General features: G+C 41.7%; 1 protein-coding gene across 1 annotated transcript in view; it reads left to right on the top strand.

The window, feature by feature from the left end:
• Positions 1-17,845, top strand: part of Dnah9 (dynein axonemal heavy chain 9) — a 333,710-nt gene that overhangs the window by 54,158 nt on the left and 261,707 nt on the right. Inside the window, exons 15-17 of the mRNA XM_021178488.1 lie at positions 4,008-4,143; positions 7,755-7,951; positions 8,043-8,467. Coding sequence (XP_021034147.1) covers positions 4,008-4,143; positions 7,755-7,951; positions 8,043-8,467 — 758 coding nt within the window. The remainder of the gene's footprint in view (positions 1-4,007; positions 4,144-7,754; positions 7,952-8,042; positions 8,468-17,845) is intronic.

Raw genomic sequence — 17,845 nt, 5'->3', positions numbered from 1 at the left:
TGGAATATTGATAGCAAATGTCTGTACTTCCATTTTGGGTGTGGCATCCTCCAAATGAGATGTGATGGTTCTGTTAGGATCTTTAGGATGCTTTCTGTTCTTGTATATCTATTTTTTTCTACCAACTGATATAGATAGAATATTAAAATCTCTGTGGTTTTAGATTTATCTGTTTAATACTTTAGTTTTATCAAATGTTTTTCATGTGAGCTCTGCTGGCATAACTGTCATCATAACACCCTGATGAACTAAATGTACCATCATTGTGAAAGTCTCTCTTGAGCCAGGCAGTGGTGGTACACGCCTTTAATCCCAGCACTTGGGAGGCAGAGGCAAGCAGATTTCTGAGTTTGAGGCCAGCCTGGTCTACAAAGTGAGTTCCAGGACAGCCAGGGCTATACAGAGAAACCCTGTCTCGAAAAAAACCAAAAAAAAAAAAAAAAAAAAAAAAAAAAAAAAAAAAAAAAAAAAAAAGTCTCTCTTGATTTCCAATGATGCTCCTTCATCTTGAAGGCTGCCTTTTTCTGATAATAATGTAACCTTCCCTCCTGGTTCCTATTATTATCTGCATTGTCCATCTCCCCAAACTCATACCTTCAATCTACTTGTTTCTCTACAGTCAAAACATTTCCCTTTGTAACCATTATATGGTAAATGCATTGGAAATTTCATAGATATTAAAAAGAATTATGTGTAGGTGTGTGCACCAGTGCCTGTGGAGTGTAGAAATGGCAATGGGTCCCCAGATGCTCGAGTTCCATTTTGTTGTGAGCCACCTGAAGTATATGTTGAGAACCAAATTGGGGTCCTCTAAGAGCACGGTATGTGCTCTTAAGTGTTGCACCATCTCTCTCTCTCTCTCTCTCTCTCTCTCTCTCTCTCTCTCTCTCTCTCTCTCTTTCTCTTCCCCCCCCCCATCTCCCCAAGAAATGCTTTCATAGGGCTAACAAGACTATTTTTTAGTCGGAGGTTTGGACTGACTATGTGCAGTGTAGGGGTAATGGAATTTAATTCAGTTATGTTCCCACTTGCTTTGATTCTTCCTTCCCCTCTGATTTTCTGTGTCCATGTCCTTGTAGGTTCACACATCATTTTCAGCATCCTATTGACAGCTCAGTTGAGGCTCCAGCTCTTACACTATTGCCTTTCCATTTCTAGAAGCTGATCTAGGTTTCCACTCAGTTTTATCCTGAGCTGTAGAGACCTTGGAGGATGCAGGTCCATTTAACCCCTCCCTGTCATGAAGGTTAGCTTGGATGTTCTACTTGACTCAGTGTTTATTCATCTAGGTAGGGAGTTTCAAAGAGCAATGATCTCAGTTAGGCTGACCTCTGAGCAAGCCTGTGAGGAATTTTGTGAAGGGGGTTATTTGAGGTAGGAAGAAGACCTTCCGTGAGTGTGGGTGGGTCAAGTTTCATAGGCTGGGTTCACAGCAGGAACCTTAGGAAGTAACCTTAGGAGCATTAGCATGCAAGCACAGATTCAATGCTCTTCCACAATGTTCTGCCTCAGGCATCTGCTGCCTTGGCTTCCACACAAGGATGAACTGGAGGTTGTAAGTGTGTGTGAGTATGAGCGCGCCTGCATTCCAGGGTGTATGTATGTATGTATGTACTGCATTGGTTTGGGAGGGTATTTTGTTTTCTTTTGTTTTTCTTGGTGGTAGTTTTTCAGGAAGGGCTTATTTTGATTTTTTGGGGGGGAAGGATAGGATATTTTATCACAGCAATAGAAAACAAAACTAAGACGCCCTCATTATATGACATCTATGTTATATAAATATATTAAATGTAATAAAATAGCACATCCAATCACCAATATATTAAATACTGCTAGACTTTTCTCATTAACATCTTAAAGAAGAAAGAGATAAAAGTAGACGGAAGTCTTATTGAAGAGAAGGTGTCCAAAGGAGTGGGAGAAAGATGAGGAAGATCAATGAGGAGTGGGTATATTCAAATGCATCATGTGCACTTGTGAAATATTCAAAAATAAATACAAATTTAAAGAAAATAATAGGGAAATGCATTGATGACTACATTATAAGTGATTCATCCATCTTCTTTGTAAAAATAGCTTAGAAACATTGATAGTGTTCTTCCACACACACAATACACTTGTCAAGTCATGCTTTTTATTCTTTTCTGTAGATCTGTGCTTCTATCCATACCCTCTTAGACCTAAGGAATCTTCTTTAGTCTCCTGGAATTCAGGCATAATGTTGACACATTGGCTCGGCTTTGGGTGGGATGTGTCCTGACTTCACCTGGTTTTGGAATGGCAGCTTTACTGGGTCTAGAATCCTGTGCAGGCTTGTTTTCTTACATCCATTGTTGCTTGGTCTTCATCCCCCACATTATGTCCCAAAAGAAGCAAGCCATAATTGTGTCTTTGTTTCTCTGTGATGTAATGCCTCTTCTCAAGTTGCTTTTAATGGATGCTTCATCTTTTCTCAGTTTTCAGTTTGGCTATGATGTGCCTAAGTGGATTCTCACTGCAATCACCCCACTTGGAGGTTGCAAGCTCTTTGGATCTCCTTTTCACCAGATTTGAGAGGCTATTTTAGTTTCAGTTTTGTTTTGCTTTGTTGTTGTTGTGTTTCAAAGATGAGGGTCTCCCTGTTTTTTAACCCAGACTGTTTTCAAAGTCCTGATCCTCCTGACTCAACCTACTGAGATTTAGAATTGCAGGTGTCTGCAATACATGCTTGGCTTCCTTGTTGGTTGGTTGTTTAACAACTACAATGGTCTCATCTAATAACTCCCAAATCTGCTGTTTTCTATGTCTGACTTTTTCTTTAGTGAAACAGAAGTTTGTCACATAAAATAAGCCTTCCAGTTACTTAGTGTAAAACATACATCCTAGCACCTGCGAGCCACTGCACATCATCACGTAGTATAATTTGCATAATGATGGGTTTAAAGTCATTAAGAAAACCTTAAATCTACTTAGGATGTAAAGGCATTGGTAATGCATCTTAAAATTTTTAGAACCGTGACACTTAAAAGCAGGATCGTGAAATCACTAAGCTCTATCGGAATCTGTAACATGGCAGTGTTTCCTCAAGGGGTTAAGTATGAATCACTTTAGAGAGTCACCTCTCCGGGCTACCTACTGCCTTCTCTGAAAACATCAGCTCCCTGGAAAGAAGGTGTATAGTCTTAATAATTATGAAAATGATGAAAAGCAGATGGCTGCCTGTGCTAGGAATTATTGAATAAATACGCTCCCTCTCCTTGATGTCCAAACCTTGTTACTATGGTGATACTTAGGGTACCCTAGGTCAAGAAGAAAGATAGAGGGGAAGTGAGGGGGAAAGAGGGAGAAGAGGATCCAGGATGGAGAGGAGAGACAGAGACACACAGAGAGGGAGAGAGTGCACGAGAGAACGAGAGTGAGAGCAAGAGACAGAGAGAGAGAGAGAAAGAGAGAGAGAGAGAGAGAGAGAGAGAGAGAGAGAGNGAGAGAGAGAGAGAGAGAGAGAGAGAGAGAGAGAGAGAGAGAGAGAGAGAGAGAGAGAGAGAGAGAGAGAGATTGCTTGTATGGTTTGTTTTGTAAATCACTCAGTGTAACGAAAGGCCTTTAATTAATATCAGATGCCAACCACAGAGCACAGCCCATTTCAAAGGATTATCCAGGAAATACTGTGCATCCTCGAATCCAAGTCTTCCTTCTGCCTACTCTATCTCCTGCTCTGATCGCCTCCCTTAGTAGTATGAGCAGTGAGGGTTGGCAAAGCACTCAATGTGCTACGTTCCTCAGCATTCTCCCTGAGAAGACAGCCAAACCCTGTCCTTGAAGGACAGATATGACCCCACATCTTCTTCACGGAATGGACTTATATTCTTGTCCATCAATGTATATCCCTCTTTGACAGAACAGACTAAGGACATGTAACAGCAAAGCCTTTGCAGAAAGCTTTTGTTGTGCATTCTTACTGGTGGTGATTTTGCCAGTTCTCCCGTGTTGCTAAACATGGCTTATACCCTGTCTTCTTTCTTCTGTAGGAAAACCTGGTTCTGTTTGCAGCAGACCCAGCATCCAGCATTTGGAAGTCTTACGTGAACTACATTGATTCTATGTTGTTGGATGGATTTTTTCTTGCCATTGAGTGTTCTCTCAAATATCTATTGGAAAACACTGGTACCTATCGATTGATGGCTACAGGCTATGACGGGGCAGATGGCAGCAACAATCCGTGCTGTATTAGAGTAAACTTTGTTGAGAGTGGCCAAAGTGCTGGGTATTTTATGAGTGATAGAGAGCAAAGGGTGGTTCAAAGAGAAAAGATGCCTGACTCTAAACATCACATGACACATCAGGCTGCAAGATTATAAGGCCCATGTCAAAAGCAAAATGAGAACTCTACCAAAATAAAGGTCCAGGAGAGGACTGCTGAAGCTGGAGCAGAGGGAAGTGGTTACTAAGGATGCCTTCCTCCACACTTGACTCATGAGCAGATAGAGGGGATGTTCTGTGCCTTCAAGCTCTCCATGTTCTATCTCTGTGTCCTTTGAGAAACACAGGAGGTTTGAAGTTGCCAGGTAAAGTAGGGGGAAACAGAATTATGTATAAAAAGGAGACAAGAAGCAAGGGAGAAGACAGCTCTCAGAAGGAAAAGGAATGTTAAAAGGTGATGAGCTGTCTCTGAAGCTATTAGATATAAGTAAGGGCTTTGAATTAGGATGGACAAACTATGGTAATGTGCCCAAAGTCAACACTCTTATAGCAGCTCAACTTGGCTAGTGAATGGTGAGATAGAAAGGGCAGAAAAGTTCAAGACTGAAAATTAAATTAGACTTTCACATTCTGGTAGATTCTGGGCTGTCTAGCAACGGTCATATTGAAGAAAGAGTCAAACTGTACCAGCAAAAGGAATATTTTGAAGGCAGGGGGTCAAATTGAGATGGGCATTTAATGTCAAGACCAACCAAGTAGAGAAATTGAGTGCAGAGATACTATTAGCAGGCCAACATGAATCCCGTTACCCAGCTTGTGAAAGAGGGTGCCCAAGTTGAAGGTGCACACAGGAACCGTGCTCAGCTCAGTATGTCTGCAATAAACAACCCCATGGTATCATTAGCTGGAAACACTACCTATAGGAATCAGGGCTGCTCCAAATGAAAGAAGCACAGCAATCCACTCTGGGATATCAGTTTCTAGAACCTGGGGCATGAACCACAGATGTTGAAACCCAAGAGGTAGCTCTTAGCTACCAACATAGCAGTTCTCTTCTCACTGAATTAGACTGACTTCTCCGATGTTGAAATTTTGGGCACCCTCCCACTCAGTCCTCAACTAGCCCTAGGATCAAGACACAGCCATTTTACAGGCAGTGTCCACAGAGGGCATCTCAGATTAGTGACTCCACCCTTGACTAGTGGCTGTCTGACTTTGATACGGAATGGCCTGGTGTGCCACTTTCCCTCTGATGGAAGATGAGATTGTAAACAAAAGGATGGGCAATATTTCCTCAAGATCACCAGCATCATGTTCCCTCCATGGAGACCAGAAAACAGAAGAATACCTTTTCTTCAAAATATAGCCCTTCCAAATTCTTTGAGTGGTAAATATTTTGTAGTTGCACAGGGACTTTATAGCCACCTGAGCTGAAGCATTATAGGTAAAATTTAAGTGCAGGTGTGGAGGTATATATCAGTAATCTTAGCAATTAGGAGGCAGAGGCAGGGGAAATGTATGTCTGGGGCCACCAGGGGTTACATAACAAATTCCAGGCCAGCTGGGTTGCATAGAAGGACTGTGTCTCCAAACAAACAAATACACACACACACACACACACACATACACACATTTTATAGATACTAGCTAGCTGAGGGACAGTGAAGTGGCCCATTTTATCATTTTTGTCTCCCTAAGTAGGAGCAAGTTTATGTCTTTTGGCTGGCTTCCTCATCAAATCTGCTGAAATCTTGCATAATAAGCAGGTCACATGCTACCTACCACACTAAGAAACACCCACACAACTTGCCTCCTAAAGGACTGGCTTGTACCCCCATTGAGGAAGCCAGGCCATTTTCCTCCTGTAGTAATGATGTCTGCATCTTATCTGATGTAGAGATTTAGTTCTCAGACCAGCACATGTGACAAAAAGTCCCATAGCCCTCCAATATCCTTTCAAATCATGTAAATGCCGTAAACCACATGCAGATTTATCTACTAATATATTATTTTGCAATGATGTGCAACACACTGTGACTGCCCACTGAGCACCCCTGACCAATGATCTGGAATCCGAAATGCTCTGAGATACCAACCCAGCTCTGAACATTTTGGATTTCAGACCATTGGAGATGTTGGATTAGGAAAGCTCCACAAGCAGTCTGTGCTGCCCAATGCTCTTCTTGCCCCAGGCATTTCAGACAAGTGATGTCCAACCTATTCAAGATGAATTCCATAGGATTTTATTGCTGTTTGTCTTGTTTTATATTATTTTTCTTTCAGCTCTACCCCAGAGATCAAACCTGCAAGGCTGTTGGTAAAGTTGTCTCCTTTAGGTTAAAATATGCTTGTTGAAACTCTCCTGAGTCCCACAATATTTGATGCCTGTGGTTTTGAAAATAAGATCTTAGTCTTAAATGGCGTCTTTGAGGACCCTGTGTTTTTTTTTTTACCTAACGTGAATGGCCAACCTATGGCAACCAAATCTCCATCCAAAATGTGGCTTAAGGGATAAAGAAGTCCAACGACCTCAAGTCATAGTCCATGAGAATTGCCATTTTTTTTTTTCTGGCAGGTTGCTCCAATCCTGTTGCGCTGCTATTCTCCGAGGTCTTGACCTCATTCTATGGTCAAGAGAGTCACATCATATTCAAGCTGTAGTCTATAGAAAGGGAAGAAAAATGTATAGCAAAGGCTCACCTGACCCTCTGAGGTCCCTTCCCACTTTACCTTACCTTCACATCACTATACCTAATGCCATGAAGAGCTGGAGAATTTAGTTACATATCGAGATTTAGCTCTTTTTCTAGGCAATAAGAGGGCAGCGGCTCAGTCAGGGGGACTCCTTTGCCCACACTGTCCAACCCACAACCCTCTCCCATTTATTTCTATTGTCAAAAGATGCACGACACTCAGTGGTTACTGATAAAACTTTAAGTGTTTGCCTTATACATAGAACACCGTGCTCCATGTTATATTTTGACTTAAATCTAGCAAGGCAACTTCCTCTAGCAAGTAATCAGGGATCTGTGAATTATTTATGCTGTTTTTAAAATTTTTATCACGGTAAGACTACAGAATTAAAGTAAGCCCCATGTTTATAGAAAAGGAACAGAAAAATTAGGATTGTAGCTTTTGTTGTTCGTTCCTGTATGAATGTGTGTGCACAGAACCCCCCACTCATGAGATGGATGCTGGGATGGTGGGGTGGTTGGCAACTCAGTCTCTTCTTCAGGAAAAGCAGCATTGCACCAAGACAGGGTGTTAAGAGTGTAGAAGGGAATTTTCTGCTCTATGGCTTGGGTTGGTCAGTCATTGGAGTGTGCTCTTCAAGGACAAGACAAGAAAAGTAAATGTTCTGTAACACCCAGGAGAGGGCCACACAAGAACGAGTTCATTCAAAATGTCAGCAGTTCCCTGTGGTGAAACACTACAGGACTGCCCCCTCCCCTCTATAGGCAAAATTTACATTTGTATTTTTCTGCACTGTAAAGAAATGTCTGAATCCAGGTTTCAGGAAATAGTGCCTTGTCCCCTTGCTTCATTCACCATCATTCTGATGCTTTGTTTTCCAGAATGCAAGCCTGGACTCACCCCAGTATTTGAAGCACAGCTCAACCTTGTCACCCCAGAATTAGTTTTCCACCCTTCTCTGGACTCTGGGGTGAAGGGAGGCTTGTATGACATTGTCCAGAGTCTTGTCACCAGAATTTTTGCTATGCCATCCCTCGTGCCCCGGCTTTCCCCACACAGTGGCTCTCCTCACTATCAGGTACTGGAATGACGACATCTGCCTTCTTCCACATCTATGTGATCCCACTAAGCACCAGTCTAACCTCCCTGCTGTTATCTCACTCCCGCAGGGTGACCTAGAGGACATGGCTGACTTAGCTGGTCTTCGGAGCGTGCTCATGGAGAGGGTACAGAATATGATGACCCTCTGCTGTGGCTATAGAAATACCCTCAGCCAGTATTCTTACCTGTATGTGGAGGATAGGAAGGAGGTTCTTGGTCAGTTTCTGCTCTATGGGCATGTCCTCACACCTGAAGAGATAGAAGCCCATGCTGAAGACGGCATTCCAGAAAACCCACCCCTCCTCCATCACTTCAAAGACCAGATAGACTCCTATGAAAAGCTCTATGAGGAGGTGGTCAGCCTGGAACCCACCAAGGTGTTTGACGGCTGGATGCGAGTGGATGTGAGACCCTTCAAGGCATCTCTGCTGAACACAATAAAGAAGTGGAGCCTCATGTTCAAGCAACATCTTGTTGACTTTGTCACTAGCAGGTAACATCATTGTCCTGGCTACCTACTAGCATCCCAGGCTACAGGGATGCTGTGCTTGGAAACCTCTTTATATCTCCACCACCCCCTCCCCTGCTACCCGCTGATTCATTGATTAAATTAAAACAGCTGGTTGGCATCTCTAGTCTTGCAGATAGCATGATAATTTCAGCCCTGTCACTTCCTTTGTTCAGCAGATAATGGTCTGTGTAGTTTTCTACAGTGGTGCTCAGTGGGTGAGAAGCACCTAGTAAGTGGTAAATAACATTAGAGACCATAAACATAGATGTAATTCCCTTTACAACTCTGATGGTGGAATCTAAGCCTCGGAGGCAGAGGGGGACTAAATTCATTTTAGATTTTAGTTCCTATCACTTCACCCTTGCTCTAGATGCTCCCGCTGTGCAATATGGAAGCCATTAGAGCTACAGGCTCCTGTGTGCCTCTCTGTGCCATGCTAATCGCATCACACATAGAATCTGAATGGCCATTCCAGAGACCCAGACCACCTCGCTCTGTATCCTCTAATCTGGAGCGCTGTTCTCTGCATGGAAGATCTACCTGCTTCACAGTCCCCTGGTCACATCTTAGTCATTGTCCCTAGAATCTCACCATCTGTCTCCTTTCTAAATCTTGAGAAATATCCATGTGCAGAGAAGGTAGAGCCCCTCTGTCTAATTCTTGCCCTTGGTGTACCAGATGACTTTGCAAGGAAGCCAGCCTGGCCCCACTCCTGGATTCTGAGCTGACCCTGCACAGTGCTGAAGCAGCTCTAATCAAAGCTCTAGAACACTAAGGAGAGAGAAAGACTGAAGCATCACCTACCAAAAAGACATCCAAGAGACTGCCAGGGTGAAGCTCCAGCACTGTACAAAGACTCTGCAAAGTATTATGGGGATGATTTTCACGGGGTCAACAGGGTTCCTTAGGAAGCTGCAGCCAGTTTTGGTACATTCAGGAAAGGTTTTGTTAACCAAGGAGCTGGAGGCAAGAGAAAGAATTGCTGGTGGGTCGTTTGGTACAGATGCCTGTAGAAAAAGCACCACAAAGGGAAGGCTTTATGGTCCTCCATTGGTAGGCCTGGTAACCCATAAACACTGGACACATTTTTTGATGTATAGTTTGCTTTTTTTTTTTTAATTAGGGTGAGAAGAGCATGTTACAAACTGTGTTTGTTTAGTTTCCAAGCAGGAAGACACCTGGCATGTTACACGAGTCAATGCAGGGAACATTTATGTTTTGCAAGGAAAAGGGAGGTAGTGGGTAAGAGCCCCTATTGTGGTTTCTGGGGGAAGGAAAGGGTGAGGCAAATAATTCACCTAGGATTGGTGAGTTATTTTATTGGGTTCTGGAGCCTAGGACCATCCCAGGGGTGATAGGATCAGAGGAATATGGCCAGAATACAGGGGCCTGGTATAAGAGGCAGATTCTGAGGTTGGTTTGTGTATGGAAGGTGGGCTTGTCAGTCAAGAAGGCTCTCTTAAAGTGGGCTCTTCCTGTACAGAGTGGTCCCCTCAAGGGCTGTAAGTTTATATATGTGACAGAATAAAAAACACTGGCTGTTATGCATGGTGATTGAGCTAACATGGGCTGCTACCACATAGATTCAGGGAGCCTTACGGTTGGTTTAACAGGATAAACCCACAGCAGAACAGCTAGGAGATCTGAGTGCTTGCCTTTAACCCTACTTTCTTATTTCTAAATATAAAAAAAAAAAAATACAAGGTGGTTTCAGCTTAAACACCAAGTCAGTGATTCTGCCTACTTTCTAAGCCTTAAGGAGAGTATTTTATTGTATCGTTGAGAACCAGATAAAAATAGAAATAGTAAGAAAAGAGTAAAAGCCATATATTAGTGAGCATCTGTTGTATCCTAGGAAATAGGAGATTTTTACCTTTTTTAAGTAGCCTGGGTGGACCACATTTTGCCTTACTTGTTATGCATGTCACTTGCTGTCCAAAGTCTAGCCCTCTATTATCACCTAAACTCTCACCTCACTTAGGTGGTATGACTCTAATCTGACTCAGTCATGGAGAGGTCAACTTTACTTCTCCTTGTGCCTTTCAATAGGGCTTCAACAAACAATAGAATACAATACAGTACAGTACAGTACAATACAAAAGCCCCCTGTTCCTCTGCCTTCTTTCCACCCCTAACTGAAACCTGGTTGTCTCATTAGAAAACTGATGCCATGAAAGCCCTCTGAGATGGAGGCTGACTCTGTGTCTTTCTGAGCACTGGGCCTAGGATAGAAGCACTTCCTGCTGTTACCTGATGCTGGCAAGCCACCTCCCCTCCATTTCCTCCCAACCTCACTGGTGCCACCGAAGTGACTATCAGACAGTACCAACTGTCACTCATCCTTGCTGGAGCCACCTACTAAGCTCTAACTTTTTCGTCCTCAGCACCAGGCTCATCCTTTCCCATCACCCTAGTGACCTCGCATACCCTTCGAGTCTCCGAACAACTGATATGTTCTGTTGACTCTTACATGCCCCCCCCATCTCTCTGCCACACAGCTACACCTGTTTCTGTGCTTTGCTCCCAGCATGAGAGAGAAAGATGGGGAAGTAATTGTTCTCTACTCAAAAACTCAGGGGTAAGCATTCCATTTTCTGACCACACCTGGTATGTTTCTGCCTCACTTATTTGGCAGCCCCACCGTGCAGAATTCTTCAGACCAATCAGAATTTCCAACCCATTGATTCCACCAGCTTCTCAGTATCTGTCAGTTCACCATAGCTTCCCACTCCCACCCTGAAAAATCCAGGACTCTATTTAAAACTCTGCCTCTGCAACTGAGCCATTTATTCTAGCTGAAGCCGAAACGAACTGTTCTTCTGACCAGCCCCATATTCAGAAACATAAAGTACCTGCTGGTAGAAGTGCCTCCTTGTACCTACATATGTTCTTCATGCTTTCATCTCTTCCAGACTTCCTTACCTTCATTCTCCACAAACTCTGAAGGTTTTGCCAATATTAGCCATGATGCTGTAAGAAGTGTTACATGCATATCAATATATGTATGGGCAAGCATTCCTTTAGGATATCTACATACGGGCAAAGTTTCTGGGTCAAGGGCAGCTCAGCTGTGGTAACCCTACTCTGTAGTAGAGAATAGCCTTATGGAAGATTCTCTCCCAGCATCCACAGCACCTCTTGGTCTGTTTCATTCTGGACTCTTCTGTGGGAGTGCTGTAGTATTTCATGGAGCTGAGCACTTTACATTACTTTGATCTGGAATAGATGACTCATCTTTCCATGTCTTTGGCAACTGTTTTCTTTCTGTGCAATTTGTATCCTATGTTCCCTTCTCTATTGGACTTTATTTTTTAATTTGTTGCTATTTACTTACCTATTTGTACTGGAGAGATAACCAAATTGCTCACTCTTGTAGAGGACGAGGGATTGGTTTCCAGAATGCACATAATGTTTTGGCTCAGAATTACCTAACTCTAGATCCAGGAAATCTGATGCCTTCTTCTTGTCTCTACTGGGTACGGCACGGGTGGTACATGTGTGTGTGTATAAATATGGCACCCACGACTCATAATAAAACTCATAAGTACAACATTCATATACACATAAATTAAAAATAGAATCTTTTAAAAATTTACTTATATATTCTATGTGTGATATTTTGCTAATTTATATAGAACATGAATATACAACTAGCCAATACAGTCTTTAGTCTTATGGCCTATCTGTCCTTTCCATTTAAGGCAGTCATCTGTATTTATATAGTTTACAGTGTAGAACCAAACCACCTCACATTCCAAACTATGTTCAAAAAACTGCATTTGAACTGAACATGTACAGTTTTGGTGATTGTGTGCTAAACAATATAACATAACAACCATGTACACAGTGTTGACTGTTGTATGTGGTAATCATACATAACCTATGGAGGAATGATTTGAAGTACAGGGTAAGATTTGCACAGGGAAGAGGTAAATATCACCCTGTTTTACAGAAGGGATTTGGAGGTCTAGGAATTTGGCTGTAGTGTGTAGTTCCTACTACTCCACTTTAAGCTCCTGGCACATGCTACCTGCCCCACCTAAGTTCCCTTGGATCTTCAAATCATCCCTCCCTAGTTTATTTATGATTACGTCATACGAGGGCTCTTTTTTTCCTCTGAAGCATGGCAAATCTTTCTCTTCTTCCTTGTGTCTGTTAGCCTGCCTGGGGGGCTGGGGAATGGGGAGAAATTGGAAGTCCTGTCTATTCTGCCTAGTTCATTGACTACTAACATCTTATTGATCAATCAAGAACCAATTGGGGAACAGGACCTTCACGGTTCAGAGGCAGATTCATGATCAGTGCATCAGAACTACCTCCTATATCTGGTATTCACAAGTGATCTTGAAACCTACAACCTACCATGTAGACAGAGGATGGTAATGTTTAGTGAACAATTCCTAGATTCAGCATTGCCAAATACATCTTTCTTCTGCATTGAGTTCTTTTTCTCTTGACTGGTTGAATAAATTCTCTTCCTGCCTGGAGATCCCAAGAGTACTCTCTTATATTCTAAAAGTTTTAGAACATTCTCCCACATTGAATAGTTCATTGTTTCAAGGATACAGCAAAACCTTAATTACTGTAGCCTTGTAATGAATCTTGATATCTAATGGGACAGATCTCCACCTGTTCACTTTCATTAAAAATGTCTTGACAGCTCTTAGCCATTCTTTTTTTATATATAAAATTTGTCAATCATTTTGTAAAGGAAAAGGTGCCATTGCAAATGCTTATTAAATCTGTACTGACCATAAATGAGTTTGGAAATTGTTATCTGTACAGCATCAGATAAGGATGTGTAAGGATGTGATTTTTTTTCCCACTCTTGTTTGCCAAGAAAATTGTATAACTCTTCAGTTAATTCACAGGTGGTTTTGTTAAGATTATTCTTCAGTACTTTTTGGTTCCTAGTTCAAAATATTTTGAAGTCATAATCTAGGTGAAAATGTAATTCTTTTAATACACTAATTGTTTTTTCAAGACACCCTGCTAAATTAACTTAATAATCCTAGTAAATGACTTGTTGGCTCTTTGAGGTTTGCTATATATATAGCCACACCTACAGAATTTATGATTTTAATTTCTTTCTCTTCAATCATTGTGTTTTTATCTCAATTTCTTATTTTTTCATACTGGCCAGGGCTTCTTGTCTCTGTTTGAAACAGGTGTGTGGATAGGTACCCATAATTTGACCTTGACTTTGAAAATAATTTTACCAGTAGTTATATTTCTTATGAAAAAGTGTTTGTTTGTGTGTGTGTGTGTGTGTGTGTTTTGCACAGGAGGTGCATATGTTTATGTGGGTGTTTGTGTGTATAAATATGACCTGCATGTATGTATGCGGTATGCAGTGTGGTGTGTGTGGAAGTGTATGTGTGAGTTTGGTGTGTATATGAGTGTGTGGTGTGTGTGTGTGTACGTGTGAATACTCCTGATTGATAGAAAAGTCCTGTCATATTCCTAACTTATTAAGAGTATTTAGTACAAGTGCAAGTATAATCTTTTCAAGGTTTTCTCTAAGAATACAGGATAGTTCTGTTTAATCCCTCAAAAGGTTCAGGCTAGAACATGGTTTGATTTCTGATATCAAGCCAACCTAGTATTGCTGGGGTAAATGCATCAGAAAGTGTCAGATCCAGTCTATCCATGGGTTGAGTTTGCCTGCCAGGCCTTCCTTTGGTGCTGAAGTTCCTACAATTGTGTGACAATTGTATCCTCTTGTCTGCCTTTTCATACTGTCTGATTTTGGATCTGAGATTTTGCCAGCTTCATGAAACAAGTTAGGATTCAGTTCTCCTTGCTTAGTCCATGAGAGAGCTGTGTGATGTTGGGATTCTTTGGTCCTTGGGAGTTTGATTTAAATCTTTTATAAAGGAATTGGGGCTTGTAATTTTCTCTGAGTGAAGATTTTTAACTACAGTTCCTTTAATGGTTATAAAGATATAAAGATTTTCTCATCATTATGAAGTCATACTCTATAAATGTATCCATCACTCATTAGTCACCCTATTACTGTCATGAAGTGAATAGCGTCATCTTATCTCATCTATTCCAGCCTTTTTCATTTCTATTGATTTCTGATTGCTCTCTTTGGCTCCTCTCCTGATTAGTCTTACAAAGAACAACCTCATACGTTCCTTGATTCCATTGTTATAGCTTGACATTTATTTCAACAATCTATTACTTCATGTAAGTATTGCTTCCTTTAGGTTTATTTTCCATTTCTTTGCTGACTTAAGATGAATGCTTCATTTATTTTAAGTCCCTTTTTTGAATGCTTTTAGATTACATTTTAAATCATAAGTTCCCTTCTCTGTGGAGGTTTACCTACATGCCTGCCTTTCCTGTGCAATAATTTCATAATGATCTACTTCTAAACAGTTAACATTCATCTTAATGGTGTTTGTTCCAGTTGCTCTGTGCTTTTCTTTCTGAGTTGCACTGTGGTGCATATAATGACAAGCATCAGGAAGATACTGATGTCTATCATAGGCGGCGCTACCGCCAGTTTTTTCTGTTGCATACACAAATGAAGAGAGAACATCCTGTAATGGACATGATGCTCTACGCCCCTGCTATTTGCTCAAGCTTCTTAACAATTTTAGTGAAATCTCTGTCTCTTGTCTGACTTTTTATTTCTTCTGCCTAATATGTCAATTGCTGAGTTCACTTTGCTCACATCTTCCATTTTGAGGCAATCTAGCCTATCTGCACTATCCATGGAACTCCCATTGTCCCATATTGTATGATTTTGTAGCACTTGGCTTGTTATATATGTCATCCTATAAACTAAACTTTTAAGTGAACATCAGAGCCTTCTTCACCCAGGCTCTGTCTTTGTGGTTAACGTCTGCAATGCTGAACATGAACATAGCTAAGGCAGCTTGCCTCTGATTGCTACTTGCTTGGAGTATCTCATTATCCTTTAGCTTTCAACCTTGCCATTCAGTTACATTAGGAGACAGTTTTATGATTGGCATAACTGAATGTTTAAAGTGCTTTTTAGCATGTTCACCTTTCATAGTGGGCTTTGTTCACTTCGCTCACTGGGCTGTGTTTTAGTTTAATTCTAGCATTTTATTGGGTACGATCTGTTTTATTTTCACAATCCTTTATCCTTTGCTTTTGAGTTGAACATTTTATTTTTCATTTCTGTATTCCATTTCCCCCTCTGCTAGCTTACCTGTTATACTATTGTGCAGTTATGAAGACTGTTTTAACCAGCTCTGCTATGGGTAAATGCATTGGCATTGTCACTCTTCTCAAGACCAGTGCAGAAGGTGGGAAATAGGGCTAGAGTACTTACTTAGCATATGCAAGTCACCAGGATCTATGCCCTAGCATCACACACACACACACACACACACACACACACACACACACACACACACACAGAGAGAGAGAGAGAGAGAGAGAGAGAGAGAGAGAAAGAGAAAGAATGCCATTCTATTATTTATCTACCAGAATATATCAATATATCCTTCACTCCTGGCCATTTAAATCACTTTCCAACATTTCTTTAACCATCTCAAATCGAATCTTATGTGAAGTATTACATTGTTATGCAGTGCTGGGGATCGGACCAGGCATGTACATTCCAGCAAGTGCTATGGTACTTCCCTAGTCACATCCCTAGTCCTACTGTCCTGTTCTGTTTTATCTAGATCCACTCATATCACAGGCCTCGGGTATATCCACTAGCAGCTCCTTTAGAAGCAGTTCCTTTAGAAGGATCTATGGATGGGACTCTATTCTTCATCTGAGCACATTCATTTTGCTCTTGTTACTTAAAAATGTGAGAAGGATTTTTAGAAAGTCATTCTTTTTAGCTTGTTGAAGTATTATTCCACAGGGCCCTGGTATCTATTGTGGTTTTGCTACTAGTTACTGTTGGTATAAATATTTCCCTTCTCCCTCGTGCCTGTCTCTTCTCCCTCTTCTGATAGCCTGAAGTTTCACACTGAAACATCTGTGAGGATTTCTTTATATGTATTATAACTGTGTTTGTTTGTTTGGTTGGTTGGTTTTGTTTTGTTTTGGGTTTGGTCTTTCTTGATCTTGTTTACTGACTTTCAGGAATTCAGAAAAACTTGTAGCCAAGCTCACCTCAAATCTTACTTTTTTTGTTTCTTTTCTCTGCTCTTCCCACTCGAGCTCTCATCGTGCTTAGGGAAGACCCTCACACTCTGCCATAGCTTTGGACATTGTCTGTGCTCTCTTTGCCCTGCCACAGCTGAAATGAGCAGCTCCTGCAGCTACCATAGATCAATTTGACTCCTTCAGTTTAATTCACAGTTCAGGCAGTTAGTGAGGGAGTGTGTGTGTGTGTGTGTGTGTGTGTGTGTGTGTGTGTGTATCTCACTCCGCAGCCCAGGCTGACCTAAACTCATTTGCAACCCAGACTAGCCTGAACTCACTATAGCCTAGGTGAGCCTGAACTCACTCTGCAGCCCAGGCTGACCTTAAATCAGCAAGGATCCTCCCATCCCAGCCTCTCAAACACTGAAATTACAGGCTTGAGGTGTCACACCTGGCTTCACTGCTAATTGATTTGAAGTATCTCCTTAAATGTCTTAGGGTTTTCCATCAGAAAGGTAGTCATATCATCCTGTGGACTGCACAAGAAATAAAAGCCCATGATTCTTTGATTTGTTCTCTCTCCCAACTTCACGGTGCCATGTCACTGAGATAATTTTTTTTTCAAAGCCATCAGAAATCCTCAGATAGTCAGTTCTGGGGACATTCCCACCTTTGTCTCTCTTCTGCTTATCAGCATCGAATCCCTACCACCACCACCACACACACACTTCTCTGAGGCCCTCATGTGGCCTTCATGTTTGCTTTCTTAATCAGTCTTCCATTGCTGTGAAGAAACACCATGACTACAGCAACTCTTTTTTATTTTTTTAATTTTTGGTTTTTTTTTTTTTTTTTTTTTTGGAGACAGGGTTTCTCTGTATAGCCCTGGCTATCCTGGAACTCACTCTGTAGACCAGGCTGCCTCAAACTCAGAAATCTGCCTGCCTCTGACTCCCAAGTTCTAGGATTAAAGACGTGTACCACCACTGCCTGGCCCTATAGCAACTCTTATAAAGAAAACATTTAATTGGGGGCTGCCTTACAGTTGAGAGATTAGTCCATTGTCATCATGGTGAGGAGCATGGTAGCATGCAGGCAAACATGGTGCTGGAGAGGTAAATAAAAGTTCTATATCTGGATTGGCAGGCAGCAGGAAAACCAAGTGGGCCTGGCTTGAGCACCTGAGACCTCAAAGCCCACTCCAGTGACATACTTCCTCCAACAAGGCCACACCTCCTAATAGTGCCACTCACTATGAGCTTATGAGGCCATTTTCAT

Source organism: Mus caroli, chromosome 11, assembly GCF_900094665.2.
Source record: "Mus caroli chromosome 11, CAROLI_EIJ_v1.1, whole genome shotgun sequence".
Classification (NCBI taxonomy): Eukaryota; Metazoa; Chordata; class Mammalia; order Rodentia; family Muridae; genus Mus; species Mus caroli.
This window is presented reverse-complemented; position numbering and strand designations above follow the sequence as displayed.